General features: G+C 39.3%; 1 protein-coding gene across 3 annotated transcripts in view; it reads left to right on the plus strand.

Annotated features, from left to right (window-relative positions):
- Positions 1 to 27,412, plus strand: part of RASGEF1B (RasGEF domain family member 1B) — a 482,542-nt gene that overhangs the window by 445,713 nt on the left and 9,417 nt on the right. The window contains exons 1-10 of one of the 3 annotated variants that reach the window (XM_016156170.2): positions 650 to 810; positions 12,618 to 12,800; positions 14,469 to 14,591; positions 15,000 to 15,137; positions 20,970 to 21,182; positions 21,658 to 21,732; positions 23,127 to 23,222; positions 23,348 to 23,450; positions 25,163 to 25,242; positions 26,312 to 26,407. In XM_016156170.2, the coding sequence (XP_016011656.1) occupies positions 12,624 to 12,800; positions 14,469 to 14,591; positions 15,000 to 15,137; positions 20,970 to 21,182; positions 21,658 to 21,732; positions 23,127 to 23,222; positions 23,348 to 23,450; positions 25,163 to 25,242; positions 26,312 to 26,407 (1,101 nt within the window). In that variant the 5' untranslated portion in view covers positions 650 to 810; positions 12,618 to 12,623. Of the gene's footprint in view, positions 1 to 649; positions 811 to 854; positions 1,135 to 12,617; positions 12,801 to 14,468; positions 14,592 to 14,999; positions 15,138 to 20,969; positions 21,183 to 21,657; positions 21,733 to 23,126; positions 23,223 to 23,347; positions 23,451 to 25,162; positions 25,243 to 26,311; positions 26,408 to 27,412 lie in introns of those variants that run through there. The other 2 variants (XM_016156171.2, XM_016156169.2) reach the window with 2 other exon arrangements.

The following is a 27,412-nucleotide window of genomic DNA, read 5'->3' on the forward strand; positions in this document are numbered from 1 at the left end:
TCCCGTCTTTGCCTCCAGAATCATGTCTCACAGCACAGGTTCCCTTCCTTTGTGGAACTTCTAACAGCCGCAATTTTACATTCTGTTTGGGTAACCATTGGGACCAGCCTATTTTTGCCTGAAGTGTGCCTGAAGTGTGTCCCCCGCATTTTGCACAATGCCTAGCACCCAGCCTCTCTGTAAATAATTGCTGAGCAAATGTTTTTGTGATTGCTCCCAGCTCTCTTCTGAAAGTTACATGGACAGTAAATCTTAGCTCATAATTATGTTAATAGATATTGTATAACGAGTCGGGCCGGTATTTACAGGTACTACACAGGTGGACGAACACACACACCACACACACACACACACACCCACACACACACACACGCACAGGTGTACGGCGGCGGAAACGCACGCGGTCAGAAAGAACCGAACCAGCGCCGGCAAACACCGCTGCGTTGGGCTCCGCCGGCCTCCGCAGCGTGGGAGGGAAGCTTGGCAACCGCGCCTGGGGAGTCCCGTGCCCCATGGGACGCGTGGGCCGGTCCCCCGCACGGGAGGCGGTGGCCGGGTGGGCGGTGAGCTGCGCCGCGATTGGCCCGCGCCTGCCGGGCTGGGCGGGGTTGCGGCGGGAGGCGGGCGCTCGGAGCTAAGGGGGTGTGCGCGGCGGCCCGGCGGTAGTTCCAGTGTAAACAAGGAGCTCGACTGGTTGTGCGGGATTTTTTCCCGTCTTCTTCCCGCGCGCTTTCGCTCCCTGTCCTTTGGTGGCATTTGTGGGCGCGAGACAAACAGCCGGAAAGGCGAAGACCTGGGGTTCATTTGCAGGTGGGTTGCTCGCTGGTGAGGCTGTTTTCCTAGGCAGGACACAGACCCGCAGCGGGAACGCGCGATCGTGCTGCGCGCGCGTCTCTCCCGGGCGGCCCGGGAGCTGCGCCCCCAAACAGCTCGGCTCGCAGACTGCGCCCCGGCTACTGGCGCGAGCGGGGACACTGGAGAGCCAAGGGCTAGTGAGTGAGCTCTTACTGGAGCACAGCGCCTGGCAAAAGCCAGAGACCAGGGAGCCCCCTGACCCGCCACCGAGGGCGCTTGGGGCGGTCCCGGGAGCCGAGCCGGTGCCAACAGGTGCGGGACCCAGCCTCTGGAGCTCAGGTGGGGAAAGGTTTGGATTTTGCCTTGTTTCTCTTCCCCCGATCCCGCAGCCAGGTTTTCTGTTTGTAGTTTGGTACAGTTTTTGAAGATTTGAGTTCTAGTCATATCTATCCCTTCCTATGCACAGCTAGGTTGTTTCCTTCTACTCCTTGGCTAGTTTTCGTGTGGGTGGGGGATTGTTTATATTTAATGTTGGAGCCTTAAAATCTAGGGTCTGACTTAGGAAGGACGAGGGAACAGAAGTCATGTGCTCGGCACCGACGAGGTGATATTCTTTCATCTCTCGTTGAGCTGGCGAACGTGGGACACACCGAGTTACCTTGCTCTTGCCTGAGCTTAGGTGAGTCGCCGCGGCTGACCTGGCCAAGAGATAATAACGTGAACTGAGGTACCTGGGAACCTCGCGGGCAGCTAGCTTGCGGGGAAGCTCCTCTTTCTAGGGCAACGGTGGGAAAAACTTAAGTGCTGCACTAGAGAAGAAGGCGAAACGGAGGTGGTAGTGCTGGTGGTGGTGTATATGCTCGCGTGTGTGTGTGTGTGCGCGCGCGCGCGTGTGCGTGTGTGTGTGTGTGTTTACCACTAGAATGTTGCTTCGCATCTTACCCCAACCGAACTGGCGAATTCAGGAGAAAGCAACGGAGCTAAGTCCTCTGACAGTGCCGAGGATCGCACGATTGTGGTAAACAGCAGGCCGAGCTCTCTAAGATGCGACTTCTCTTGTGAATGTCGATGTGTCTGTCATCACTGATTAATTCGGTGGGTACAGTGTGTACAGATGAATATACACTCAAAGTGTGTACATGTGTTTAGGCCGAACGAGTCTCCTAGGAGTCTTTCGTCAACAGCACCATGTGAGGAGGATCAGGAACTGCTGGTGTGCAGAGATCTATATTTAGCCCTGGATGATCTCTTGTGGCCGAGGGAGGGTCTCTAAACTGGGTGCTTTTTAAAAGGGGAAGAGTCCAGGGATTAGGGTTTTGCTCTCTTGAATAATGTCTGGTACAGTCAGACTCAGATGGGGTGAATAATTACTCTTTCCTCTCGAAAAGAGTAGCTAGAGCTTGGCATGTGATGGCTGCCTTAATTTAAAACATAGTTGGACCATGGTGAGAAGACTATGCTAAGAAATAGGGAGGTTACAATTAACCAGGGTATTTATATACGGTGATGGGAGATTTGGGAGGAAAATAACAGGTCGAATGAGGTTTAGAGCAAATGTAGAATTGATGTCTAAAAAGAAATAACAAAAATAAAAATTCTTGGCTGTTGAGATATTCATAGAAAAAAGGTGGCAGCTTGTTAGACCCTATCATTAATAGTTATTTTTGGGAGGGGGGGGGGCAGGGGGAGACAGTGGTTGAGCCAATGAGGACCCAGGGCACTTTTGACAGAAATCAGAGTTCATAAGTAATGATACATTATGCCTTTGGAGCAGATTTTCTAGCAAGGATGAGAAGATCAGCTGCTGATTAGCAAATTTCTCCTTGGCATTCTTCCACTACACGTCCGTCAATCCTTTGTTTTCCTTGAGGTGACAGTGTTTCTGGCTGCTAAGCATACTGGCCTTGAACTTTTTGATTGTCTAACAGAGTGTAAAATTCTTAGGATTTATTTGTCCCATGTGCATTTTCAGTATTGCTCCATTTTATGTGCTCCATTAGACAGTTAATTTGGTACTACCACACCTGATACCTGGGGATCATACTGTCTTTGGAATAGAAAATCTCCAGAAAGCATTTACATTTATCATCTTTTCCACCCCTTGCTTAGCATCTAATTTAATTTATTCCTAGGTATATGTTTTTAAGTATTTATCAGTTATCATAACAATACATATTTCTTGGTATATAGTATATATAATGTTAGTATATTGTATATACTAACATCACATTCTTAAAATCTAAAATTAACTACTAGCTAATAAACTACGATAGGCAAAAAAAAAAAAACAATTGAGTAACACCTATTTAGGAAAAAAGAGAAGTGGTCAGAATATTGAAGAGGAGAAGCTAGGTGACAGTCTACACTATGCAAGGTACCTAATATGGCACAGGAAGTGATGAGATCAACTGTATCAGTCTCTAAAGGTGACTTAGAAGAATGGACTTTTGTGAAGCATTGCAATGACCCCAAAGAGAAGATCACCTTGGACAGGAGTTGGGGAAAGGAAGGTATTCTCTCTTATGTGGGAGAAGAATCTGGAATCCCTGAAGCAGAGATTGAGAATCTTGATTCTGATGCCACAAATAATAAATGGAAAGACCATCCTAACATTTTGTGAGATTTTAGAGACCAGTTGTACTGTTGAAAATACTACTTAAGATTTGTGGTATTTTTGTTGCTAGTGGTTGAATTCAGGTGTTGCCTTCCTATCCCTTTCACTTTTCAAAAACCACAGTTGTCCCTTTTTGGCTCTTCAGATAAATTGACAAAAAATTAGATCTGTGCAACCCTCCATTCTCCTAAAATGACAGATGTCGTAGCCTTTTGCTGTGGCAGGCAGCTTTCTGCCTTTGGAATAGAGACTAAGGTCGTAGCTGACGTGATGCCCTAATAAGTCACTCAGTCTCTCCCTATAGGTGCAATATCTGTAAAATTAGATGGGGTGTTGAACTAGATGATTTACGAGTCTGTTTTAGCTCTATAATAACTGATTTATTTTGCTGTGCTATCACTTCATGCACATGCACCCTGTATTAGTAGGAGAAGAATGAAGAATGACGTGATCTGTAGTTAGGTTCAGCTACTTTCCGAGTGCATGGAAATGAGAAGAGAGTGAAGTTTCTTTTTATTGATGGAAATTCTATAGAGTTAGTATTTTCTTGAACTGGGTTTTGCTTTTGTTTTTCTCCTGCAAGCGTATTTTAAAATACTAATTATTAGGAAGGTCAAGTCAGTCAGTGTTACTATTTACTAAACTTTTAACTAGTCATGTTTTCTTAGGTTTATATATTTCCTATTAACTTTCAAGGTATATCTGTATCTGGGAAATCATTGAATTGATACACGTTTTATCAGGAAACCCTGGTATGAAAATTAGCTTAACACTGGGAAAGTACAAAGAAACTTTACCATATGGACCACCAGTATCTTTCTGTTTATCTAAAAGAATAGAAGGGGGAGACATGAGTGTAGTTTTTCAAGAACTTGAAGCCAAAAAATAAAATTATCCCAGTAACTGTTTTTATAGTAAAATGCAAAAAGAAAAGAAAATTCTATTTCTTTACTAAATATCCTAAGTATCAGGTAATTTTCCTGCTGAGATGAATTGCTTTTAGAAAAATACATCCTTTTAGTAAAGGATATTCACCCCATATAATATTCTATAATTTGCCTTGAGATCTCTCATATATAAATGATGACTCAGCTGCTTATTTCTTTGCTGTTCTGTGTGGTAGCCAAGAGCCACATGGAGATATTTAACCTTAAGTTTAATTAAACAAAATACAAAATTTAGTTTCTCAGTTGCAGTAGCCACATTTTAAGTGCCCAGTGAGTAACACGTGGGGCTGATGGCTACTGTATTGAACATTGCTGAAGGGGAAAAATTTCAATATCCTAGAAAGTTCTTTTTGACAGCACTTAATTAGATAATGATGATTTTGATTATCTAGATAGAGAATCACTTTTATTCCTCTGGGAAAATGAAATAATTAAATATCATCATAGACGGGCACCTAAGACCTAAGGAAATAAGACTAATTGGCATTATCAGTCAGTATATGTTTTCAACTGTACAGAATGAACAATGCCACTTTCCTAAGTCTAGTATGCCAAGATCATAAACACGAATTTCTCATTTTTTTTTTTTTTTTTTTTCCCAGCACTCCAGCTGTACTTTACTTTTCTAAATCAGCATGGACTCTTATTGCTGGAAAGCAGCAACCCTTTCAAAGACAAGGCATGTAGAGCCATCTACTGTTAAACTCAGGAACTGCATGGAAGTTGTAGCTGATTAAAAACAATTAATGCATAAAGAATGTCAACACGTTCTGTGATCCGTTCCCACACAGTAAAGATTTATCTCCGAGAGAAGTTTCAAATGACTATCCAGGCCCATTTACAGCTACCATGTACTAAAATGTCATTTTGTGTTTTAATAAACTGCTAGTAAGATATCCCCAAGACAAAAGATGACAGATGTTAGCTTTGATTTTCTTCCAGGGAAAGCAAAGATAGTAATTATTTGAGTCAGAATCCCCTTCCTTTATCAATTAGGAATTAGTAAGGACTTTTTTGAAGTAGGGTCTAGAACAAATCAAGCAAAATGCAAATTGATTTTTTGTACAGAAGCCTATATAACATATCAGAACATCATACGACCATTTCATTATTCTGGAGAGAACTAGGACCTTCTTTCTATAAAAACACTGATTATTTCCCCACCCTTGATTGTGAAATCTACAAAACATTTGGGGCTCAGTTTCAAAGAATGTACTTGTTTGGGAGTTACTTTTTGTTCTTATGCCAAAGAAGTGAGTTGATTCTGAGTTGTCAGGTCTGCATGTTATACTCTCAACACAATGCCTCTTTTTTTCCCAAGGAGGTTAGCAGAAGTGTAACATTTCTACAGTTTTCAGAGCTGCTGCTAGAAATCTCTGCTTTTAGGACTTCGCCTGGCTGAGGAAAGAAGTGAGAAGATAATCTTTTTAGACATTTTCAAGCTCCAAATAAGCCATATTTTTAGATAGTGTCGGAAACTTGACTTTGCCTTTCACCCTGACTCAAATCCATAGTTAGATATACTCTAAGAGCATGCAGCCAATCCTTGTATTTTATATCAAGATCCAGTAGTGCCAGTGAGATACCAACTAGCTTAAAGCCGAAATTCATGAAGTCTTTCTCATTCAGAACTCTGGAACCCCAAATGAAAAGAGGGAGAAGATGCATCTCACCAAAGTGCAGGGTTCCTTTGGAACCTAGATGGATATTGGGGAACTAGTAATTCCAGGATATTAAATTAAGCCTCTTTTTACTAAACAAACATGCCTTCAAAATTTAGCTCTGGTAAGGGAAGCCTTCCTCCACCTTAGTGGGTTTGTTTGTTTGTTTGTTTGTTTTTTCCTGTTGGGACACATGCCCAGCATTTGAACAGAAGCTAAAAATAGTGATAAATATAAAGACATTGGATTTATTATTTCACTGAAGCACTAATGAAGTAAGGATTGAAAAACACTTTTTTTTACTACTACCTTTTCTTGCATGTAGAAGGAAATGCAAACTTAACATTCAGGTAGAAATTTACATGCACCCTTAGCAGATGTTGAAGGATAGCTTTTGATTTAGTTCCTACACCCATCTTTTCCTCGACCTCTTTTCCAATTTGAATTGTCACCTGAAACCACCTTATCCTGATGCACCTGCCTCATCATAAATAACCTTTTTGCAGAAGCAGTCGCTAATTCAAACACAGTCTGCTGTTTAGAAAAAGGCAGCTTTTCATCTGGTGCTTTAGTTGGTTTGAAACCATTAGGCATGCCTTTCAAATCCATTCATCCCTTAAATCACCCAGAGCTTGTTTCCTTGCTGCTAGATCAATGTCAGGCTGAACTTTTTCAGGCCCCTTGGAAGAACATAATATATCTTTGTGACTGAATTAGCTGCCCATGTAAGATATCTTGTCTGTCAACCAACTTTTCAGCTTACCAAATTAACTTTAAGAGCATTCCTCTTGCATACCTGGGTTGGATATATCTTTTACTTCCCTTTGAGATGGTTTCCAGCAGAACCTGTAATTCGCATGGTGATTTTAGTGGCCGCTAAACTTTCTCTTAACCTGGTTCATTGTTTAAAAAAAAAAAAAAACACAGTCTTGTTCTCACTGTCTCATTGCATCTTCTGTATCCCAAAGGGCTGCCTCAATTTAGGGGAAAAAAGAAGACTATTTAAATCTCTCTTCTCAAACCGAAAGAAGTATCATTTTTTTTTTTTTTTAAATCCTCTTTGACTCCATTGGATTGGTACTACCTGAAAATACAAGTATTCTTGATTTCTAAGCAGCCAGTCTTGAATGTGTTAAGACCACGTTCCCTTCAGAACCACCACATTCTCTTCCTTTGAGGCAGGGTAGATAAATAATATCTAGGTTCTGTACAGGCCACCATATGTGAGTCTAATTCTGTGGTCTGAGTTCCTTGAAAGTATATACAAACTTGTTGCATTTCTCTGGGGGGCAATGTGGGGAGAGGATTGTGATCTCCTTAAAAAAGTTGAGTCATCGGACAAATAAAATATATTCTTAGTTTCCAGGAACTGGTTATGAAACTTTGTAAGGTGAGCATTGCTTGTGAGATTAACCTGCCTCTGCCTTATTTTACTGGTAGTGATTTGAATAGTCAGCAGCTTTTTAAGTGTCTACTGCAAATCTTTCTTTCTAAAGGAATGAATTGCTTTGAAGTTTGACTTAACAGTTAATGCTAGTATTTAAGTTCATGCTGTCAGGCATTCTAATTTTGGCAAAAGAGTCTGTTTTTCCTAAACAAGATTTTGAGTTAATGGGTCTCTATAGATAGGTATGTTGGGTTGGGCAAAATTTGTGCTAATTAAGTAAGCATGGCAAACTTTGAGAAGTTGATTTTGAGATTATGTTGGAAAGGGTAGAGAAGAGTAAATTGAGAGTTTATAGGACCCTAGAGATAGAAAATATTAATTGTGAGACCTGTAAAGAGAAGGTTTGCTGCAGATAAGAAGAAATCAGAACTATATTGAGATTTGAAAATAAATAAATGGGAGCAGGCTCACACTTAGCCCTTCTTCCTCTAGGAAGTCATTAGCTAAGGATTCCTAGAGGTAATAGTGGCCAGGGAGAAGAGAAACACTGCTCTGGATTCTTATGTCCAGTGCTTAAATACCATATTTGTTTTCTTAAACAAGAGCCAAGCCAATGTTTAATCTTCTGAGCCTTACTTTTCATTTCCAAAACTGAAGCAGGTTGAACTAAAGTGCTGGATGTCCAATCTGAGTAATACTGAACAAACAGTAGTTCTTGGTGTGGGTGATACTTGGGAGGAAAAAAAAATCTATGTTTATCTTCTTAGGTATTTAAAAATATGCTTCACAAACAGCACTTTCTATACCATGCTGCTGACCTTTCCCCTATTTATCAAATACATCTATTATACCAAGCAGTTGATTTTTCCAGAAAATGGCTGGACTGGCCACTTGTTAGAGATTATCCAGAAATGATGAATACTGTGACCCATGATCTTTCTTTTGGTCATTTGTCTTGTTAAATTTTTTTACCGGATATCTATAAAGTACATGCAAGCAAATATTACTGTATTTCATTGACCCTAAGATGCCATCCATTGTAAGATGCTCTTTTATTTCAGATTTTGCCAAAAAAGACTGTTAATTAAACATGTTTTCTTGTCACTTGACTATGTATAACTCAATTTCAAAGATATGAAAATATAAAGAAATGTATATTAGAATCTCTGGGCTTTTGAGCCAGTCTTCTGTAAAAAGCTATACTTTTCTACTGTTAAAAAAAAAAAAGCATCTTTGAAATCTGTTTAGATAGGATTATGTTTGGATTGCAAAGTTCAGTAGCTTGAATACTTTTGTTGATAATATTGCTTTGTAATAAGAATAAAATGACCTTTATAAATCTTTGGAGGAAGGATTTATGTAGAACATGTAAAATATATAAATTTTTCTAATAGCCTACAATTTGGGACAAACTGACAGGCTTTTCATTTTATGGTTAAACATTAGAAGTTCAGAGAAGACCATTTTCAGTATAACATGATGTAGAGTGATAAATTTTGAACCTGACATCTGAAGACCCAGGTTTGAAACCCTGCCCTATCTGTCCCATATCTGATGTGTAACCCTAAGCGAGTTATCAGTTTTTATGAACCTCAGCTTCTTGTGCAGTCAAAACAGTGAGGACGTCTCCCAAACAGGGTGGCTATAGAATCCAAAAAGGCATTTGTAGGCAGGAAACCTTACGCAGGTGGTGGCTGCTGACATTCTCAGAGCCTTCTCCAGCATGTTACACAGGTGAGGGCCCTGGAGGGGGAGTCAGAGAATTAAAGGACTATGGAATGTGGAGACCTTTGCCAGCACGCAGGATTCCATAGTAGAAGAATGTACAGCTAAGGAAGGGAGAGGGCCTAAGGAATTGAAAAGATGCTGTCTCAAGTACATGGCAAGGTAGACAAATATTACCAGTGTGCATAAATAAGCATCTCTTAGAATGACTTGAGTCTCAGCAGTTGATATGTGCAAATCATATCAGCTGATGAGCAACAGAACTTTGGGCGAATTAGAAGACAGAAAATGACCTTTGACATACTACCTTCTTAAAATTGATTTTGAACTATAATAAGCTGTAACTCCAATTAACTTACCTGTTTGGTTTCCATTGCTATTTGTAGTATTTTCTTTTGGTACCTGGTTAGAGGGGGTTTTCTAAGTGTCGAGATTTTGTACCTCCTGAAACAAATCCTGTGCATGACACATTTCCAAGGACCAATACAAAAGCCTTTTACCATTCCTCTAAGAATAAATTTGCTATAAAGAAAATGAATAGTTCTAATTTAGAATTTTGAAAGGGATGAGCAAAACTGGAAGTAAATTTCCAGATGAAAAACACAGTGGTGGGGAGTGGGTGGTGGTAAATGACTCCAAAGTTTTTGTGGCTGTTAAGAGCCAGATAAGGACTTCACTAAATCTGAGTCCTTATCTGCTTTATGGGAGTAAATAATTAAAATTACAAATACTTGGTGTCTTCTGGTGCCTACTCCTTAAAAGGGAGCTCTGAGTGAGTGAGCCATGATTTTTTGTAGGTTAGTGCGTGGAGTCAATAACCTGAAGGCAGCAGAGGTGCAAGATTTGAGGGCATTCCTTTGGACTCACTTGATGCTCTGGTCACATCACTGTGTGATCTCAGCCTGGTCTTCACTCAGCTGTCCATAGTCTTAGTCTGCACGTTTATAAAATGAGGAAATGGACCAGATCGTGATGGCACTGGGCTTTGACTTCTCCCATGACTGTCTTGTAGTCATTGCTAATCACTTAGAACAGGGGTCCCCAACCCCCGGGCTGCACATTGGTACCAGTCCCTGGCCTGTTAGGAACTGGGCCACACAGCAGGTGAGCAGTGGATGAGCCATGGAAGTTTCATGTGTATTTGCAGCCACACCCCAACGCTAGCATCACTGCCTCAGCTCCACCTAAGATCATCAGGCTTTAGATTAGGAGTGCTGGTCCTGGGTGCCAGAAAGTTTCAGGAGGGACCGCTGACTTAGAATTCACACTCTCCCACCTACTTACAGCCTCTGAAGCCTTCTCATTCATCCTCACACCTCTAGGCAAGCACTTTTAGTTGACTGCTGTTAGAAAGTGAAATAAGATTTATTTTCCGCCCTGGACCAGATGATTTTTATGATCCTTTTGAACTTTAACATTTTCTGAAATTCCCAAATTCTGGTCAGCCAACTCCCAAAAGTACTTAATTTATTACCATGGTTTCAGAAGTGATGAATAATTAAGTGGAGAAATCAAGGAAAATCCATGGTTCTCGGCAGGAAAAAAAAACAAAACAAAACTCCCAGGGCATGACGGAGTGAGTTTCACTCGTCATCCTGTACATGAAGAACACCATGTGGTCTGTGTGGTTTTAAACATCTAAAGCTTTTTAAAGCCAGAGGCAGGTAACCAAATCCAGACCAATATTCCCTCCAGGCTCTCAGAACTAACTTTTAGTTGCTTCTCATCTCAGGTCCCAGCGTCCCAGTTTAAGGACATTTTGAGTTTCTCTGGGCAAAGGTAGACAGGCTCTTTTTTCTTCTTCCTACCAAAGAAAACCCATTTGTAAAGATTATATTGCACATGAATTGTACTCAAAGAAAACTGGCAGAGGAAGTTCGAAATTTGAAGAGGACAGAAACATACCTTGTCCATTGCCTTATAAAATGTTAACACCTGGTTATTTAACCGTCAGTCCCACGTGGGAGGTCTCACCAGTGAAGTGTGGAGCGCATGTGTTAACGTTTACATCCCGTAGTTCCTGTCCTTTAGCTGTGACTGTGTCCTGTACAGGGGAAAAGCACAGCAGTGATGACCCCGATGTTATCAAATCTCCCCAGAGTGATCACTTTCTTCCCATTCGTGGCTATGTTTTTTAGGGATCCTTTCACAGTCTTCCTCAAATGCTGGTGTGTGGATGGATGGGACAGAGTACAAAATGCTGACGCTGTTTCTCTATTTCTTTTTCTTGATGCTCCTTTCCCTAAATGCCCTTTTCACCTGCCAGGTCAGCTTTATCTTGGATGCTTTTTTCCAGCATCCCACTCCTGGCCACCTGCCGCTGATGCAGGGGGCATGTGTGCATAGTGTGAGGCTGTGGCCCCCATTCGTGGAGCTGGAACAGTTGAGCTAGGACTGAGGAATGTGCCAGTTTTGACTGGGCTCCACACCCCTCCCCCATTTGGATTCAAATGGCTTTTGACGTCTTGAAAAGAAGGATTAGCCGAGATTGTATCCTCCAGCAGCCTTCATGCACCCTGTTCCTGTCAACCCAAGGCTGGAGTTTGGCTTCCTCTCACTGTTTGACTTCTGAAACCCTCAGTTTGGGCAGCTCCTGAATACCTCCATTGTCCAGAAGAGCTGCCAGAACCCAGGAGTCTGTTCTCAGGGCTGGGAGCTCTGTCCCTAGGAATCCGAGTAATAACTTAATAGCCTCTGGCCTCTGCTGAGCACACCCTCTGACAAGGGCTTTGTGAGTTGCAAAGCACACAGATGAAGAGGAACACTCCTTGTTCTCCAAATCAGATGCCTTCTCAGCCCGTGTGTTTACTGAGAACTGAGGCTTTAAAGAGCCCTCCACTCCCAAAAGAATTTGACAAAAAGGGGGTGAAAATCAATAGCATCCCATCTTCCAGTGAAAACTGGGGAGTCAGTGTTAAATCTCCTGAGGCATCGTACATCTATAAATGCTCACACACACTGTGTGCTTTAATTCTAGGCCTTTTGTACAGTTGCAATTTTTCACCTTTTGTTTTAGTTATCTCCTAGTATGCCCAGGCTTAGGTCGGTATTTCTTAAGTATTATGTAACGCACGGCCCAAAGAACTTTGCAGGCTTACACATTTCCTCCTTAGCATAATACTTGCCTCAGTGGGGTACAGCGAAATGAAGTGCCGTTCTCCTCTCCACCTTTATGACCGAATGTGTAGGACTGATGTCTAAATATGGCAGCCAAAGACTTGAAGTTAAGTCCAGATTGGATCCTTTGATCTAAGCATCTTATGGTATTTAATTTAGTGAGCTCGGTACTCAAAAGTATACACAACCTGTGTTACTCGAAGAGTGATGCACTTCCTGATGGGTCCTGATGTTGTATCAGAACCTAGCTTACTTTAACACTGCCTGTTCCCTCCTTACTATTAAATAAAGCTTAGTGCCTATTACAGCTTACTTTTCTTTTGGACTGCATTTTACTGACACTGTGTTTTCTCCTTTGTTATTTATTTTAGGAAAGCATGCCTCAGACGCCTCCCTTTTCAGCAATGTTTGACAGCAGCGGTTACAACCGAAACCTCTATCAGTCTGCAGAAGACAGCTGTGGAGGGTTGTATTACCATGACAACAACCTCCTCTCTGGATCTCTGGAAGCACTCATCCAGCACCTAGTACCTAATGTGGATTACTATCCGGATGTAGGTATCCGTGTTCCTCTCAAACACATTCTTGGTTTTTGGCAGAAATCATGGTATAGTAGTCAGGGGCTTTCGATACTACAGAATTATATCTGGGCTGCTAAGAATTTTTCTAATAAGAAATAGCGTATGATTATTGACTGCATTGAGATCAAACCGAGCCTGGGTATGATTCAGATTTTAGTTGTTGTCTGCATACCAATTTCTTTTCAGGGTTGGTACCACATTGTAGGAATCAGGTACCATCTAGAAGGAATATCTGTAGGCTTGATTCAGGCATATACCTTGGTCCTTAAATAGACGTGGCAGAGAATATTGGATGCTCCCAGAATATTTAATGCTTTTTTGTTTCCAAGATCATCACTAGGCCGAGAAAAGTGAAGTTAGGGAAAATGTATAATGAAGAGAACAAGAATTACATTCAAGGTACAATTCTGTATAGAATGGACCTCAGATCTGACATACTTGTTTATGTTTTACTTTGATAACTGGCATTTGTATAGATAATACTTTCTAATCTAGGCAATGCGTTTACATTTGTTCAGTCTTCATAGCAATTCCAAGAGGCTAGAGAGAGAACTGAAATTTGTAATTTGCACATGGTCTCACTCCTAGTATCAGCAATCAAACCCAGGTTTTCTAATTCTGGGGAAAGTGATGTTTTTTTCCCCTTTCCTTATGTTATAGCTGATCCTGTCAACCAACAGCTGGTTGTTGATAAATATTTCATGAAAATATTTAGACACTAAATTCATGTTTTTATAAATATAATAATGACCTTGGTGTGCAAAGGATAGTTTGTGCTTGCCACTGTAATTCAACATAATGTTTCTTCCTGAGTTATCTCTCTCTGTGTGTGATTTGTTACATAGCATTTTCAAATATGTTGCCACACAGGGAAAACTTGTAATCAAAAGTAAAAGGAGTCCCTTGTTCAGCTCTGTAAGTGTTTATGAGTTACTAAAGGCGCCTTAGGGGGAGAAAGAACCCATGGAATTTTTCTTTTCATTGGGAGTCTGAAACTATTATAACAAATAAGCACTACTTCATTACTGGCTTCTTGGGAGACAATGTGTTTAAAGAAAAGCATATAGTGTGATATTGTATTTTATCTGATTGCCGAGCCTTTGGACAAGTAAATAGATTACTTGCAAGCCCACCTTTCACTTTTTCTTACAGCACAGAAACATTTCAGTGTGCGACACGGGACACACTGGTGACTTCTTGAGCTGATGTTGGTTGGGTTTTTTTTGTTTGTTTCTATTGAGTTACCGTAATATTTGGGCACACAACATGATTCTTTATGGGTGGTACATTTAAGTCAGATTTACCTCTTGGGGCTGAATTTCATTCTTCTCTATAAGAGTAAGTTTTGTGTCCTGGTGTCCTGCCTTCCGGAGGATGGATGTGAAAATGTGCTGTGAGTAATTTTAGTTGCTTAACTTATCTTGCACTTCTGTTATTTTTAGTATGGTTTAAAGAAAAAGATACATGAGAAAGTAAAGGAGAAATCCATCTTACAGTGTTTTACTACTTGTAAGCATCACTTTCCAAACTGCAGCATATAAACTTTGATCAAAAGAACTTAATGAAATAAGATGTATAACATTTGGAAAGATATTCGCTTTAGAGAAAATTAACCATGATGATTTTTTTCTCTTGCCACAGAGAACATACATATTTACCTTTCTACTCAGTTCTCGGTTATTTATGCATCCGTATGAGCTAATGGCCAAAGTTTGCCACTTATGTGTTGAGCACCAGAGGCTAAGTGACCCTAGCAGCGATAAGGTAAAGCTATGTTTTGAACTGTAAATTTTTTTCTACTAGGTTTGGTAACTCTGCGGCTTAGATGTTGTGAAGTTGGTTTCCTTAAGTAACCCTGGCTTATCCCCAGGCTGAGGTGCATAAATCGTATCATGGATATGCAAAGGAAGTTGGGAATGGCATAAAGAGCACAATACAAATCTAATACCATGAAAGAGCCCTAGATTCTGCCTTAAGTTGGTGGCACTTGGCATTGACTTGGGTGAGGGGGGACTAAATCTTCTTCAGCCCCAAAGACTTTGCAGCAAAAGTTTATCAGCGACATTGTTTGTAAATGTTTATTTTTAGTTGTTTTTGTTTTTTTGGTAATTATTTATTTGAATCTATCCATGGTGATAGATTTACTTAATTAGATTTGCTTTTTCTCTCTAGAACCAGATCAGAAAAATTGCACCCAAAATCCTTCAACTCCTGACAGAATGGACAGAAACATTTCCTTATGATTTTCGGGATGAAAGAATGATGAGAAACTTAAAAGATCTGGCTCACCGAATAGCCAGTGGCGAGGAGGTAGGTAATCTGAATTTAGCACAGTCTCTTGAACTTCTAGTCAGAGTCTTGGTGGGAAATGATGCTGAGTTAGGAATCAGAATCTCCACTGCTTCCTTCTGTCTTACCTTCGGGCAAGTTCTCCACAGAGCGTATCAGTTTGTTTGGTCTGTTAAAGGAGATGATTTTATAATCCCACTTCAAAGAAGAATGATCTGGAGTTTTATGTGATTAATTTGGGGGAATATTTATGTCAATTCGTGCACAAGATTCATGTTGCAAGTGTGCTTTTTTGGGTCTCTCTTTTATGTTTTAATTTTATTTTTTAAATTAAATTTATTGGAGCGACATTGGTTAGTAACGTTACATGAGTTTCACCACCCAAAGTCCAGTCTCCTTCTGTCACCATATATTTCACCTCTTTTACCCTCTTTGTCCTTCTCCCCACCCCCTTGCACATGTGTTTTAATTTTACTTTACTTACACCTTTCTTCCTTCCAAAAAGGACTGACATATCAAGTTAGATAATAAATATCATATTGGTAGATATAAACACTAATAGATATAACATAAATAACATTGATATATTAACAGATAATAAGTAGTATGTTAATATGTTATAAATAGATATAGACAGTTCGTACTATGGAAAGGAAAAAATAAATATGCTGATATTGAGAGTTGGTTGAGTAGGATGGGAATGCTGTGATTTGAGTGTAAGCTCCAAATAAGGTAGCTACAATTGGTTATATTATTTTCACTGTCAGAAAAAGAGAAAGCATAATAATTCTTCAGGGCATTAAATTAAATGCAGTTTTTAAAAACTTTTATGAGCGTCTTCATGTAGGGGGCATAGAATGAAATCATGGAAACTACTCTGTACAGTGTTTATAACAAATGTTCCTTGATAAAAAATAGAGGCCACAGGTTTAATGTGTAAATTAGCAAAAGTGATTCTTTGTGCGAGGAGAAGACAAAGTTATCTGGTACTTGGAAGTTGATTCAAGGCTAGCACCTACAGTAGGTGGAGATGGAAAGTAAGTCTCTTAGATAACCTTTCATAAATATCGCTTCCCTCAGTGAGCCTTTGATAAGGGCTAACTGGCTGTGACAAATTCAAGGTTATCTTCTTCGAAGCAGGCCTCGAGGGCTGGTATTCTGTGCTGAGGTTTGTTGGGCAAGGATGTGTTTGTAGTGTCTGTGTTACTGGTGAGCTCCTGGGAACAAGTCACTTAGGCACAGATAAAGAATTTTCACATAGAAAAATATAGCCGAAGCATTCGGCAGTTGTAGTGGTCTTGTTTAGTTCATCTTAAAATGCATTTTCCAATTGCAAATAACCTTCCTCGAGACCTCGTTTTTTTCAGAGGCATGCTGTAGAGATCACATAATAGGACACCCTATCTACTCTGTATACTTCTGGTGAATGCATTTTAATACCATTTCCCCTGACTTAAAAAAAAAAAAAAAAATCCAACAAAAATTTTATAAGATATTAGCACTTGAAAAATTCGTACTCCTTTGCCTGTATTATGCTCTCATGAAAATGGAATTAACCCTTTTACTGTCCCCTTATGACATTATATTGAGCCCTGGTGCTGAAGACAGCATATTTTCATAAGGCCTTGAGAGTGGTTTCTGTAGTCATTTTTCAAGTTATCTCTGTTATATAATCATTTTGCCAGTTTGTGTGACAGTTTCTAACAAGGTGTGAGTTGGTCAGTCCCTCATTCACAAAGACAAAGTTAAGTATTACAGTGCAGTTTTGTAGTAAATCTCTTGTAAGAAAGGCTGGCTGTTGGGTTGCTGGGCAGGGTCAATGCTGGCTCAGTGACCTCAGTTTATAACAAGCTGCTCAAAAGACTAGTGACTTCACAAGAACCGTTTTTCATATGAAGGCTAAGCCCCGAGTCCATCTGTGCTTCATTTCAGTTAAGCTGTATATAGGTTCTTGATACGGTGGTCAGCTAATCTTCCTTCTGTTGCTTTTTTAAAAGATGGAATGGTGACTTGGTCTTTTCCAAAAGGAGCACCTTAAAAATTTTTTTTTGATACACATTAATAAAAAGTTAGTGTTCTGAAAATGCCAAATGGATGGTTTCCTATACTTCTTGTCATGGGAGAGAAGGAGATCATTTCTGTCTGTATTGGCCAGTTGGATCTTTTTTTTTTTTTTTTTTTTTTTCTTTTAACAAGATCAAGCCACTCAAGGGTTGGGTGGAACTGTGCTGAGGACCAAACAGCCTTCTGACCTGGAGTCTTATCAGCATTCCTGTGTTAATAACAAATCCTTGATAACCCTTGAGATTTTCAGATGGCTTTTGGTGTGGAAAGAAATGAGAACATAAGGCAAATCTAACCAAGGAATTGATTAAACTAAGGGTTGAGTGGTGAGGTGTCACCTGCTTTGATCAGATTGGGTTTCACAATGAGATGTTGTTCCTTCTACTTCTATCCACTATTCAGAATCGGGTCCACACTTGGCATCTGGTTGATCTGTGTGTGCTTTGGCAAATCCCTAAATGCCTCACTCCTTCTTTATTTCTATAAGTCACAGAGATAACTGTCTTGTGTTAATGTCCCTTTCAGCTCTAAAATTTTGCTGTGGATGCTCTTTATTCAGTTCTTTATTTGGCATGTCACTTACTTGTCATGTGCTTAAGTATCTCTCCTCAGAGAGACCTTCCCTCACAACCCCAGCCATGATCACACACCCCCTCCCATTATAGGTTTTCACCACCTTTCCTTTGTAGCACTCTGTGATTATTAATTACTTGCTTTTTTATGGCTTATATTTCCCCACTGGACTCCATGCTGTACCCCCTTTGCCCACCATGCCTGCCTTAACTCCCAGCTCAGTACCTGGCACTTAATAGGCTCTCAGTAATATTTGAATGAATGAATGAATGAATGAATGGACAAATTGTTTCCTATTCAATTACTGGAATAGGAAAAAAATATTTTCCTCCACTGAAAAATTATTTCCCTCTACAGGAAGGAGCATGGGCTTGGGTTGGGACTTGCTGCTTCTTGCCTGGGACTTTACAGATTTTTTTTTTTTTCTTTTTTGGCGGTCAGTGAATCCAGGTGTGCCCCATATATAATTTAGCCAGGTTCTTATGAATCTGCTAGGACAGTTCCACATAATGTGGCTTAATATGTTTAGCCCCTGGGAATTTGCCCAAAATGAAGTGGTTTATTAGGACTTGCCTGCAAGAAACATGAAATAAAATTAATGATTGAAGTACATGACAAATGACTATAGTGGGTAGAATGCAATTTTCTCTTTCTTAAGGGTCTGGTCTTTGTTCTATCTTTATTTTCCAGGTAATTACTGTCACCAGCATTTGAAGTTATAAAAAAGAATAAGTACATATTTAGCAATTCATGACTCAGTAAGGAAGCATGCTTAACAACACAAAGCCTTGTTTCTTAAGGAGTCAGATGGCAGCAGGAAACTTTTGAAAGAGGTCATACGCATATATACGCATGCTCTCTCTCTCTCTCTCTCTCTCTCTCTCTCTCTCTCTCACACACACACACACACACACACACAGACTAGGTCTTTGTTATTTGAATAGCTCCCTCCCATGCTCTAGTATACACTTTCCCCTTATATTTCCCTGCTTTGCTCACTAGCTGAATCCTTGACTATATATTTCTCTACTACCTGTTCCCTAAACAAGCAATTTTTACAGTGTAGAATAAGAATCTTTCACCAGATATGCTAGTAGAGCATTGGTTTTCACACTTTGCTGCAAATCAGAATCACCTGGGGTGCATTTATGCTGATGTTTGAAACAGGAGACTGAAGAAATCATTTTACATTCATAGGTTTTTAATGTGACTCAAATTATGAAGGTAGAAGAGACAAGGGATATGGGGACGAGGGATTTATTATTTATTTATTTTTATCGAGGTATCATTGACATAAAACATCATATTAGTTTCAGGTATATATCATAATGATTTGATATTTGTGTATGTTATGAAATGATCATCATAAGTCTATTAACATCTGTCACTAGACAGTTATAAAATTTTTTGTGCGTGATGAGAACTTTTAAGATCTACTCTATTAGCAACTTTCAAATATGTAATACAATATTATTAACTATCGTCGCCATGGGATACATTTCATCCCCATGACTGACTTATTTCGTAACAGGAAGTTTGTACTCTTTGCCTTTCTTCACCCATTTGCCGCCACTCCCCTACAAGGGGTTTAAAATAGCCCTCAATTCAACCTCGAATTGCTTTGAATTCCAAAAAAAGTGGCATTTTCTTTGATGAGCATATTACCAAATAGATACCATCTTCTAAACTGATAACCTTAATGCTATGTGAAAGAGTTTGTTTGTTTGTTTGTTTTTTGACGGTTCAATTTTTGTAAACATTTAGCTATTTCATTAGTGATTTTAGGGTGGTCTGTGAATATAGTGAGAAATAAAGGTAATCTAATGGGCCAGTTAAAAGAACTCAGTGGAATGTACACCAGACAAGTAGAGAAGAAGAAAAGAAAAAGAAGGCTGTGTATGCTTTTTCGTCTTAACTGTGAGAATTGATCATTTCTAAATGTGTTCATGATTTTCTTTGGTTTAAGTATGCTAATACCTATTCATTTGAGTTTTTGTGATATACTCTGGTAGCCAAATTGCCTCTGTAAAATTATGTGGTTTTTATACTTGTAGGTAAGGTGCCATTTAATTTTCAGATAATTAATCTCAGAAAATGATATCGTGGTAACCTTTCAAAAGGAGCTGTTTAGGTAGTGAAGCATGAACAGGCCTTTCTAAATTCCCCACAACTGCCCTCCTTTGAAGCTGTGAATCTAAAGACTGTGCTGGCACTCAATCAGCCCGTGTGCCTTTCCCTGATAATTTACCAAAAAGGATAATTGTTGTTTGTTTGTAATAGAAAAGGAAGAGTAAAAGGACTTAATAACTCATATCGTGATAATTGTACTCCAGGGATTTATTGATTGTGAAGTTATTTTTTTGACTTAACAAGTTTTTTAAAATTCAAGGAGCTGACATTGATCTGTAATACATGCATTGCTTTTGAAATCAGTTTCTCGTAAGCATTGTGGCTGTAGCATGATGCAATAGCAAATAAGGTAGCAGATAGTAGTAGCATCACCGGGAGAATTGCCATGTGGAAGAGTTTGATTGTGAACTTTAGCACTGATGCCTGAATGCAAAAGAAATGGACATGAGGCAAGTAGAGGTCAGATACCAAAAGTTAATATCCACTGTGTCCTTGTGGTCACCCATGCTGTGAGTGAAAGTCAGAAAGTTGGTTGAGGGACAAATGGGAAGCAATGGTGTATTTTTGTCAGGAAGCTGTCTGTGCCTTTAGACTAATGAGATTGGGAATGATAGGGATGAGGAAATTCAGAAGGTGACCCTAAAGAAAAAGTGTTAGGAAAAGGATGCTCTGACTTGAGATCAATGCATTTTAATCCAAATTTAAATTTAAATTTAATCCAAAATCAAACCAGTACATTCCTACGCCAGCCCAGAAAACATTTAGTTATATGTGGTTCTTATTACACCGGATTCCTTTAGTAGCTCATCTCAGATGTCATCGCAGTGTTCTCACGGCCCAACCTGAATTGCGCTCTTAAGAGCAGCCTGAGAAAATAACTAAATCTTATAGGAATGAAAAGATGCCTTATGTATATGCATATCTTTTAAACTGTTAGAACTAGGCCGAATCCTCCTATAACTTCCCTGGACCAAGGTGGTTCTCCACCATCAAGGTAAAATTATTTAAGTACATAGTCTGAGTTCACATAGTGGTGAAGATGGGTGTGCAGAGCCAGGATATGATCCTCTGCTTATTCCCCGGCAGACGTATAGGAAGAACGTCCAGCAGATGATCCAATGTCTAATCCGCAAACTTGCTGCACTCAGCCAATATGAAGAAGTCCTGGCAAAAATCAGCTCCACGTCTACAGATCGGCTCACAGTTCTCAAGACCAAGCCACAGTCCATACAAAGGGACATCATTACCGTCTGCAGTGACCCTTACACGATGGCCCAACAGCTGACTCACATAGAGCTGGTAAGACTGCTGACATCCTTGCTCTTTTCAACCACAGACTTGGTTTGCCTTGGCAACTAGACAGTGTGTTTGTCAGCAGTAATGTCACGGGAGAGGTTAGAATAATCCAAATGGGAAATAATCTATGAAATAGCTGGAACTGGTTTTGTTTAGACATTTGAATATAAATAAATGTTTCCGATATTCTGGGAATTCACTTTAAAATAAATACTAAGCAAGACTGAAGGGCAAAGAGTTGATTGATCTTCCTCATATTCCCCTTGTAATTAATTTTTCTGTAACTCATTTAGCCTTTCACAGTCTAATGTAGTGTTGACCTAAGCAGAACATTGCCTCTGCTTAGGGTTAAAGGCTCATTTTACAAACTGCATAAAACAGGGGGGCGGGATAGTGCTAAAAGCGATAAACAGAGTTGACAGCCCATTTCTTCTCTCATTTTCTCTAATCCTGTTGACCTCCTGGGTTTGTGTTTCAGGAAAGGCTCAATTACATTGGGCCAGAAGAATTTGTTCAGGCATTTGTGCAGAAGGACCCTTTGGACAATGATAAGGTAATCAGTCTACCCAGCCCCCCGAAATCAAAACTGGAATTCCTTAGCCTATGATATAGTAGGAACAGGAGACAGAAATTGGAACTATTTTGTTCTAGGTTTTAAAATGACAACTTTTTTTTCATCATCTACGTCCAATGCATTTGCAGTTTTTCTTGTCAGGTCTCTAAGGGCTCTTCTTCCTCTTTATTGGAAAATTTAATAAGAAAGTAGATGCAGACCTTTGTGGTGATGAGGGTACGAGATGAAAGCATAATGGTTTTAGCAGATCAAGTCAGAAAGAAAATACTCTGCTCATGATTCAACAATAGCAGGGGCAGTAAAGACAGGATGCACATCTAGCGTGGCGAGTAAAGGTCTTTACTGCCTGGCCTCTTTTTCAAGGTGAATCCTCATGACAGGTTTATTGCCCAAGTGAAGCCTACATTTAAAGACAATAACACTGGGCATGGACTGTAAAAATCAGTGTACGTATATATGAAGTTTCCACCCCAGTGATTTCCAGAAGCATTTCGAATTATCAGGCAAAGACTCTTACCGCCCACTAACGAGAACTCCTCTTTAGGAGTTGGAGCAGCAGCTGTTTTCCGGCCTTAGAATAGTTTCCCTCATACAGGAAGTGAAGATTAGGTTTTGCAATCAATAGAAAGCTAGTGCACTTTTTTGTTTATTTGTTATTTTTGGAAGGAAGGAAAGAGGGGTATAATTAACCTGTTTGCACTTGGCCTTGAACTCGGAGATGAGCTTATTTAACTCCTTTGGCTTTTGACCGATATGTCATTTACTCAGCTAAGCACCATGATGGTGTAGACTTCCATTTAACTGCCCTGGAAGATATTCTGTTTCTTGCTACATGATGCTCCGTTTCTTGCTACCTAATGCTCCAAGACTTAATTTGTGTCCTAGACTAAATTTTAAGAAAAAAATTTCTAGTCTCCTGCACGCTCATCTTCTCCTTGCTGTGCTGATAGCAGTTGGTGTTTCCATGCTGTTAATCAGTTGATTGTTTTAGAATGCAGCCCAAACCCTTCCTTTGAATTACGCTTCTGAGGACAGTTTCACCCAGAGTTAATAGTTTTCTTGGAGGGGTGGGAGTGGGGGGAGGGCACTGTCATGAATGCATAAAAGTACATTTCTAGACCGGAGGGGTTCAGTGGACTACATTATGGGATTTTGATGTTTCTATTGGGAGAGTCAAGAATGTTAGTGGTACGTTCATTGTCTCCTCCACCCTTCTTTCTTCCTGCCCTTTCCCCTTCCTCCCCCAACACCTCTATCCTAGAAAGCTTTCCTGATCCATAAACTGAGAATAAAGACCTATATCTAATAAAAATGGGAGTCTAATGCATGCTTTGTTTTCTCCAACTCATCTGCTCACTTTGCTTCCCCTATAGAGTTGCTACAGTGAACGGAAGAAAACACGAAATTTAGAGGCTTATGTGGAATGGTTTAATCGCCTCAGCTACTTGGTTGCTACAGAGATCTGCATGGTGAGAAAATGAATTTTCTCTATCTCTTAGCTTTGTATTTTTTTTTATACTTATTTTACATCCGTTGTGCCCACATGTTGGATAACTTTTCTCCTTCCTCCCCGCCCCCCCCCCCCTTTATACAGCCTGTAAAGAAGAAACACCGGGCAAGAATGATTGAGTATTTCATTGACGTTGCCCGGGAGTGTTTTAACATTGGCAACTTTAATTCCTTGATGGCAATAATCTGTAAGTGTTTTCTGGAAGATACATGTCCTTTATTTTTATAGGTTCTGTGAAATGTATCCACTGAAAATTTGCAAATAGTTCAGTTTTATTACTGAAAACTGTACTTTATAATACTGAATTGTTTCAGAATGTTTAGAATGCTTTAAAACCAATTTGGTACAAGTATGTATAATCTTTTTAAAATATACAAGAATTCATGGACTGCATTTAGTCAATTTATCCTCATCTCTATGTCTATAAAAGTTTATAAGCGAAGTATATTTATATAAACGAAGTTTAAAAAGGATTCGAGCAGCTTGTTTAGCAAGCATTATAGAAATATTTGATCTGAGACTAAATTATACGATTCCATCAGCATGGATAAGAGGGTGACTTGTGATACTGGAACATTTTCTGTCTGCCCATGCTCCTAGTACTTATCGCCTGCAGACCTTATTACCTTGAAATATAGACTTCACTCCTCATCTTTATCATGAGGATTTAAATGCCAGTGACCATGTGTCTTTCCATTAATTCCATAAACAGTGGGCGTGGGATAACAACACTATGTCTTAGTTTTCCCAGATTAAACCTGTTGTCTTGCTACAATTATTGACAATGACTCTTTTATTTAAAAGTGTCCTAATATATATGATAAATAATATGGCCATCCTATGTATTATAAGGACTCAGCAAATATTTGAATATTTACCTGGCTCTTTAGAGTCAAGGTCAGTTTGAAGCCAGAGAATCCACCAATTTTAATTAAATAATTTTGAACCTAAACTCCCCTCTCAACCAATTCTTCCCGCCCCCCACCTTTTTTTGTGTGTGTGGGTGTGTCATTTCCTCTTGTCTCCCTCATAAAAATACTGGCTAAGTTTCAGTTCTTTATTTGCCTTACTCCGTGAAAATAAAGCAGGATGATATCTAAATCAGGAACCTAAAAGGTCCACAGTCTAGGTTATAGAAGATGACTTAATTTTAAGTATAAAAGAGTTCATGGAATACGTTTAGTATTTAATTTCCCTCTTATACCATTAATAAAATGTTGAGGTAAGCCATATCATGGGAGAAGATATTTGTAATATATATAGTTGAAAGAGCTTGTCTCTAGACCTTATAAAACAGAGGTCCCAAATCCCTGGGCTGTGGACTGGTACCAGTCTGTGGCCTATTAGGAACTGGGCTGCACAGCAGGAGGTGAGTGGCAGGCAAGAAGCGAAGCTTCATCTGTATTGGCAGCCGCTCCCCAGTGCCTCAGCTCCACCTCAGATCTTCAGGCATTAGATTCTAAAGGAGCACTGGTCCCTGGTGCTATAAAGAATCCAGCAAATTATAATAAGACAAATAACCCAGTGAACCCAGTGAAGTAAAGGGTAAATACTTGAATAGACCACAAAAAAAGATCTACTAATGGAAAATAAGTATATGAAAAGGTCATCAGAGAAATACAAATTAAAGTCACAGTGAATTACTGTTTCACACACTGGAATGACTAACATGAGAAGACTAGTTGAACCAAATGTTGGTGAGGATGGTGGAGCAAGTGCAACTGAAACTCTCAAACATTATTGGTGGGAATGTAAAATGGTATGACCGCTTTGCAAAACTGGCGGGTTTTTACAAAGTTCTCTTAGTAGTGAACACTTTTTCACTACCATAAGTTAGAACAGTTTTTCTTATTTCTCTCTTTCAACTTTCTTCCCCCTCTGTCCATTTCACACGGGAAGCTGGCATGAATATGAGCCCAGTCTCTCGACTAAAGAAAACTTGGGCCAAAGTGAAGACTGCGAAGTTTGACATTCTTGAGGTATGTGAAGCCGATGTTTTGCTGTTGAGTAACATTTTATACCTGGAAAATAGAATTCCTCTATATGATGTGTCTCTTGATCATGTAATACGACAGAGAAGAAAACCCAGAGATCCAGGGAAGGGAAAGGGAGTAGAGTTGGAGGAGGTGGGTAAATCAGGTTATGGACTAGTCCTTTCATAGAGAGAGGTGTCCATTGGTAGTGAATTGACTGGAGACATGATGACCTGTCAGTCACATCGCATTGTGTGCCAGGATGGAATATGGGTCCTGAGTAGTTTGGAGTTCTACTTCAGTGTGTGCCAACTGATTTATTTACAGTGTCCAGAGGAGGGATTCCCCATCCATATAGAAATAGTCATTTGCTATCCTTTCAACAAATAGAGCTAACCTGTGAAAAAGCCCTTTCAATATAATTCTCAGGGTACTAAGACTTGTACAAAAAGGCATTTGTGTTTGAATCGTATTCGTGTTATTATTACATTGATATGTAGGTTCTTTGAATCTACTCTTTGGAGATAATATTTTTTCCTCAGTCTTCCCCCAAATTGGGAATTATCATTAGGTATGTTATATTTTGCTTTATTCATATTATCTTGTAAATTTATTTCCTTTTCGTAAGATTGGTATACCTCAATTATTTATGAAGATTTGTTACCAAAAGCAAAGAACAACTTCACTATAAAGTGTTGGATCACTGCATGTGGCTAACCATCAACTGATACATTAACTTTCACATGAAACCAGGAAATAGTTTCTTATGTTGGTGTTTGACTCTTTGTAATCAGTTTTAAGTCTAATCTCAGCAGTTAATCTGGAAAGAATTTGGTCTGGGTTTAATATTATCAAAGTTGACATCAGCTTATGTAAATAAACCAAACCTCAGGAAAGAAAATATTTGTGTTCTAATGTGTTTCATGCCTATGTGTGGGTAGAAAAGGGATAAATCATATTCTTAGTGAATTCCCTAACTTATTTTGAATTTTTATGTAGAGTTAAAAGTATGATCTTGTAAACTTTTTCTAGGTGAGAAGTAAACAGTTCATCCTCTCCTTTCTTTTGTTTACAGCACCAGATGGACCCTTCTAGCAATTTCTATAATTATCGAACAGCTCTTCGTGGGGCAGCACAAAGATCTTTAACTGCTCATAGTAGCAGAGAGAAGGTATGTGCTTAAAAGAGTTATGTTCATGGTAGAGTTGCCATGTGTTCCGCTGAAATGTAATGTGAACTGCTCCACTGAGCTGCTTTTACCTGTTTAGTTCTGAGAAAGAAAGCTGATCTACTGTAGAAATTCTATCACTTGCCACATAGGGAAGGGGAGTGCTAAAGGAAAGTTGGACTGTGGAAAAGGTAATTTGATGTAGAACTTTGCAAATGTATATCGCTGTTATTATTGCATTATCTAAATGATTATTTTGTTCTGTGTCTTAGTCGCATTTCAAGCAATAAATTGTCATGTTAAGATGACTAATAGCATTAGAGAGTAATATGGTTTAATGAAAAATAGACATTTAAGGTCTGCACAAGGCAGCTGACTTGATGTAACCTTTTCTCTTAAAAGAATTAGCTTATGTCCCGTGGTTAAGTCATTTATTTTCAGAAAGTAGGTTAGTTGCTGTAGCATTAGGCCTGCTGTTACTAATTGGATACGTGGGTGGCAGAAAAAGTACAGGAATGATGTCTGAAAAATTAATGATCCTTAACTCTATCTACCCTGCCCTTAAACAATTTCATGCTATTCTGGATCTACCATAGTCTTGACTCTGAGGGTCTTTTCTTGGCATATTTCAGTTTTATATTTCCTTATATAGGAAGGGTAAGTCTTTTCAACATTTGGAGATGTGTTATCTGAGAAATAAATACCTGGTTATAGCAAAGGGCTGATGGAGGTTCTTGATGGAAGTTATTTTCTGCATAGATTCTGTTCATCTTTTAACTTAAACTGTATCTTCAACAAATAAAAGAAAATGAAGATAAAAAACATTTAGGACATCTTATTCACTTACCCTCCAAAAGCTTCAGCCTCAGTGATTAAAATAAAAACAAACACAAAAAGAAACCTCACCTTTTTTTAAAAAAAAAGCTGTGTTGATTCTCAAACAAATCTGAAGTATCAATTCTGATAATGTTTGAGAGATATTATAAATATATTATCTTTTTTTGTTTT

The sequence above is a fragment of the Rousettus aegyptiacus genome, unplaced genomic scaffold (assembly GCF_014176215.1).
Source record: "Rousettus aegyptiacus isolate mRouAeg1 unplaced genomic scaffold, mRouAeg1.p scaffold_m13_p_10, whole genome shotgun sequence".
Taxonomy (NCBI): domain Eukaryota; kingdom Metazoa; phylum Chordata; class Mammalia; order Chiroptera; family Pteropodidae; genus Rousettus; species Rousettus aegyptiacus.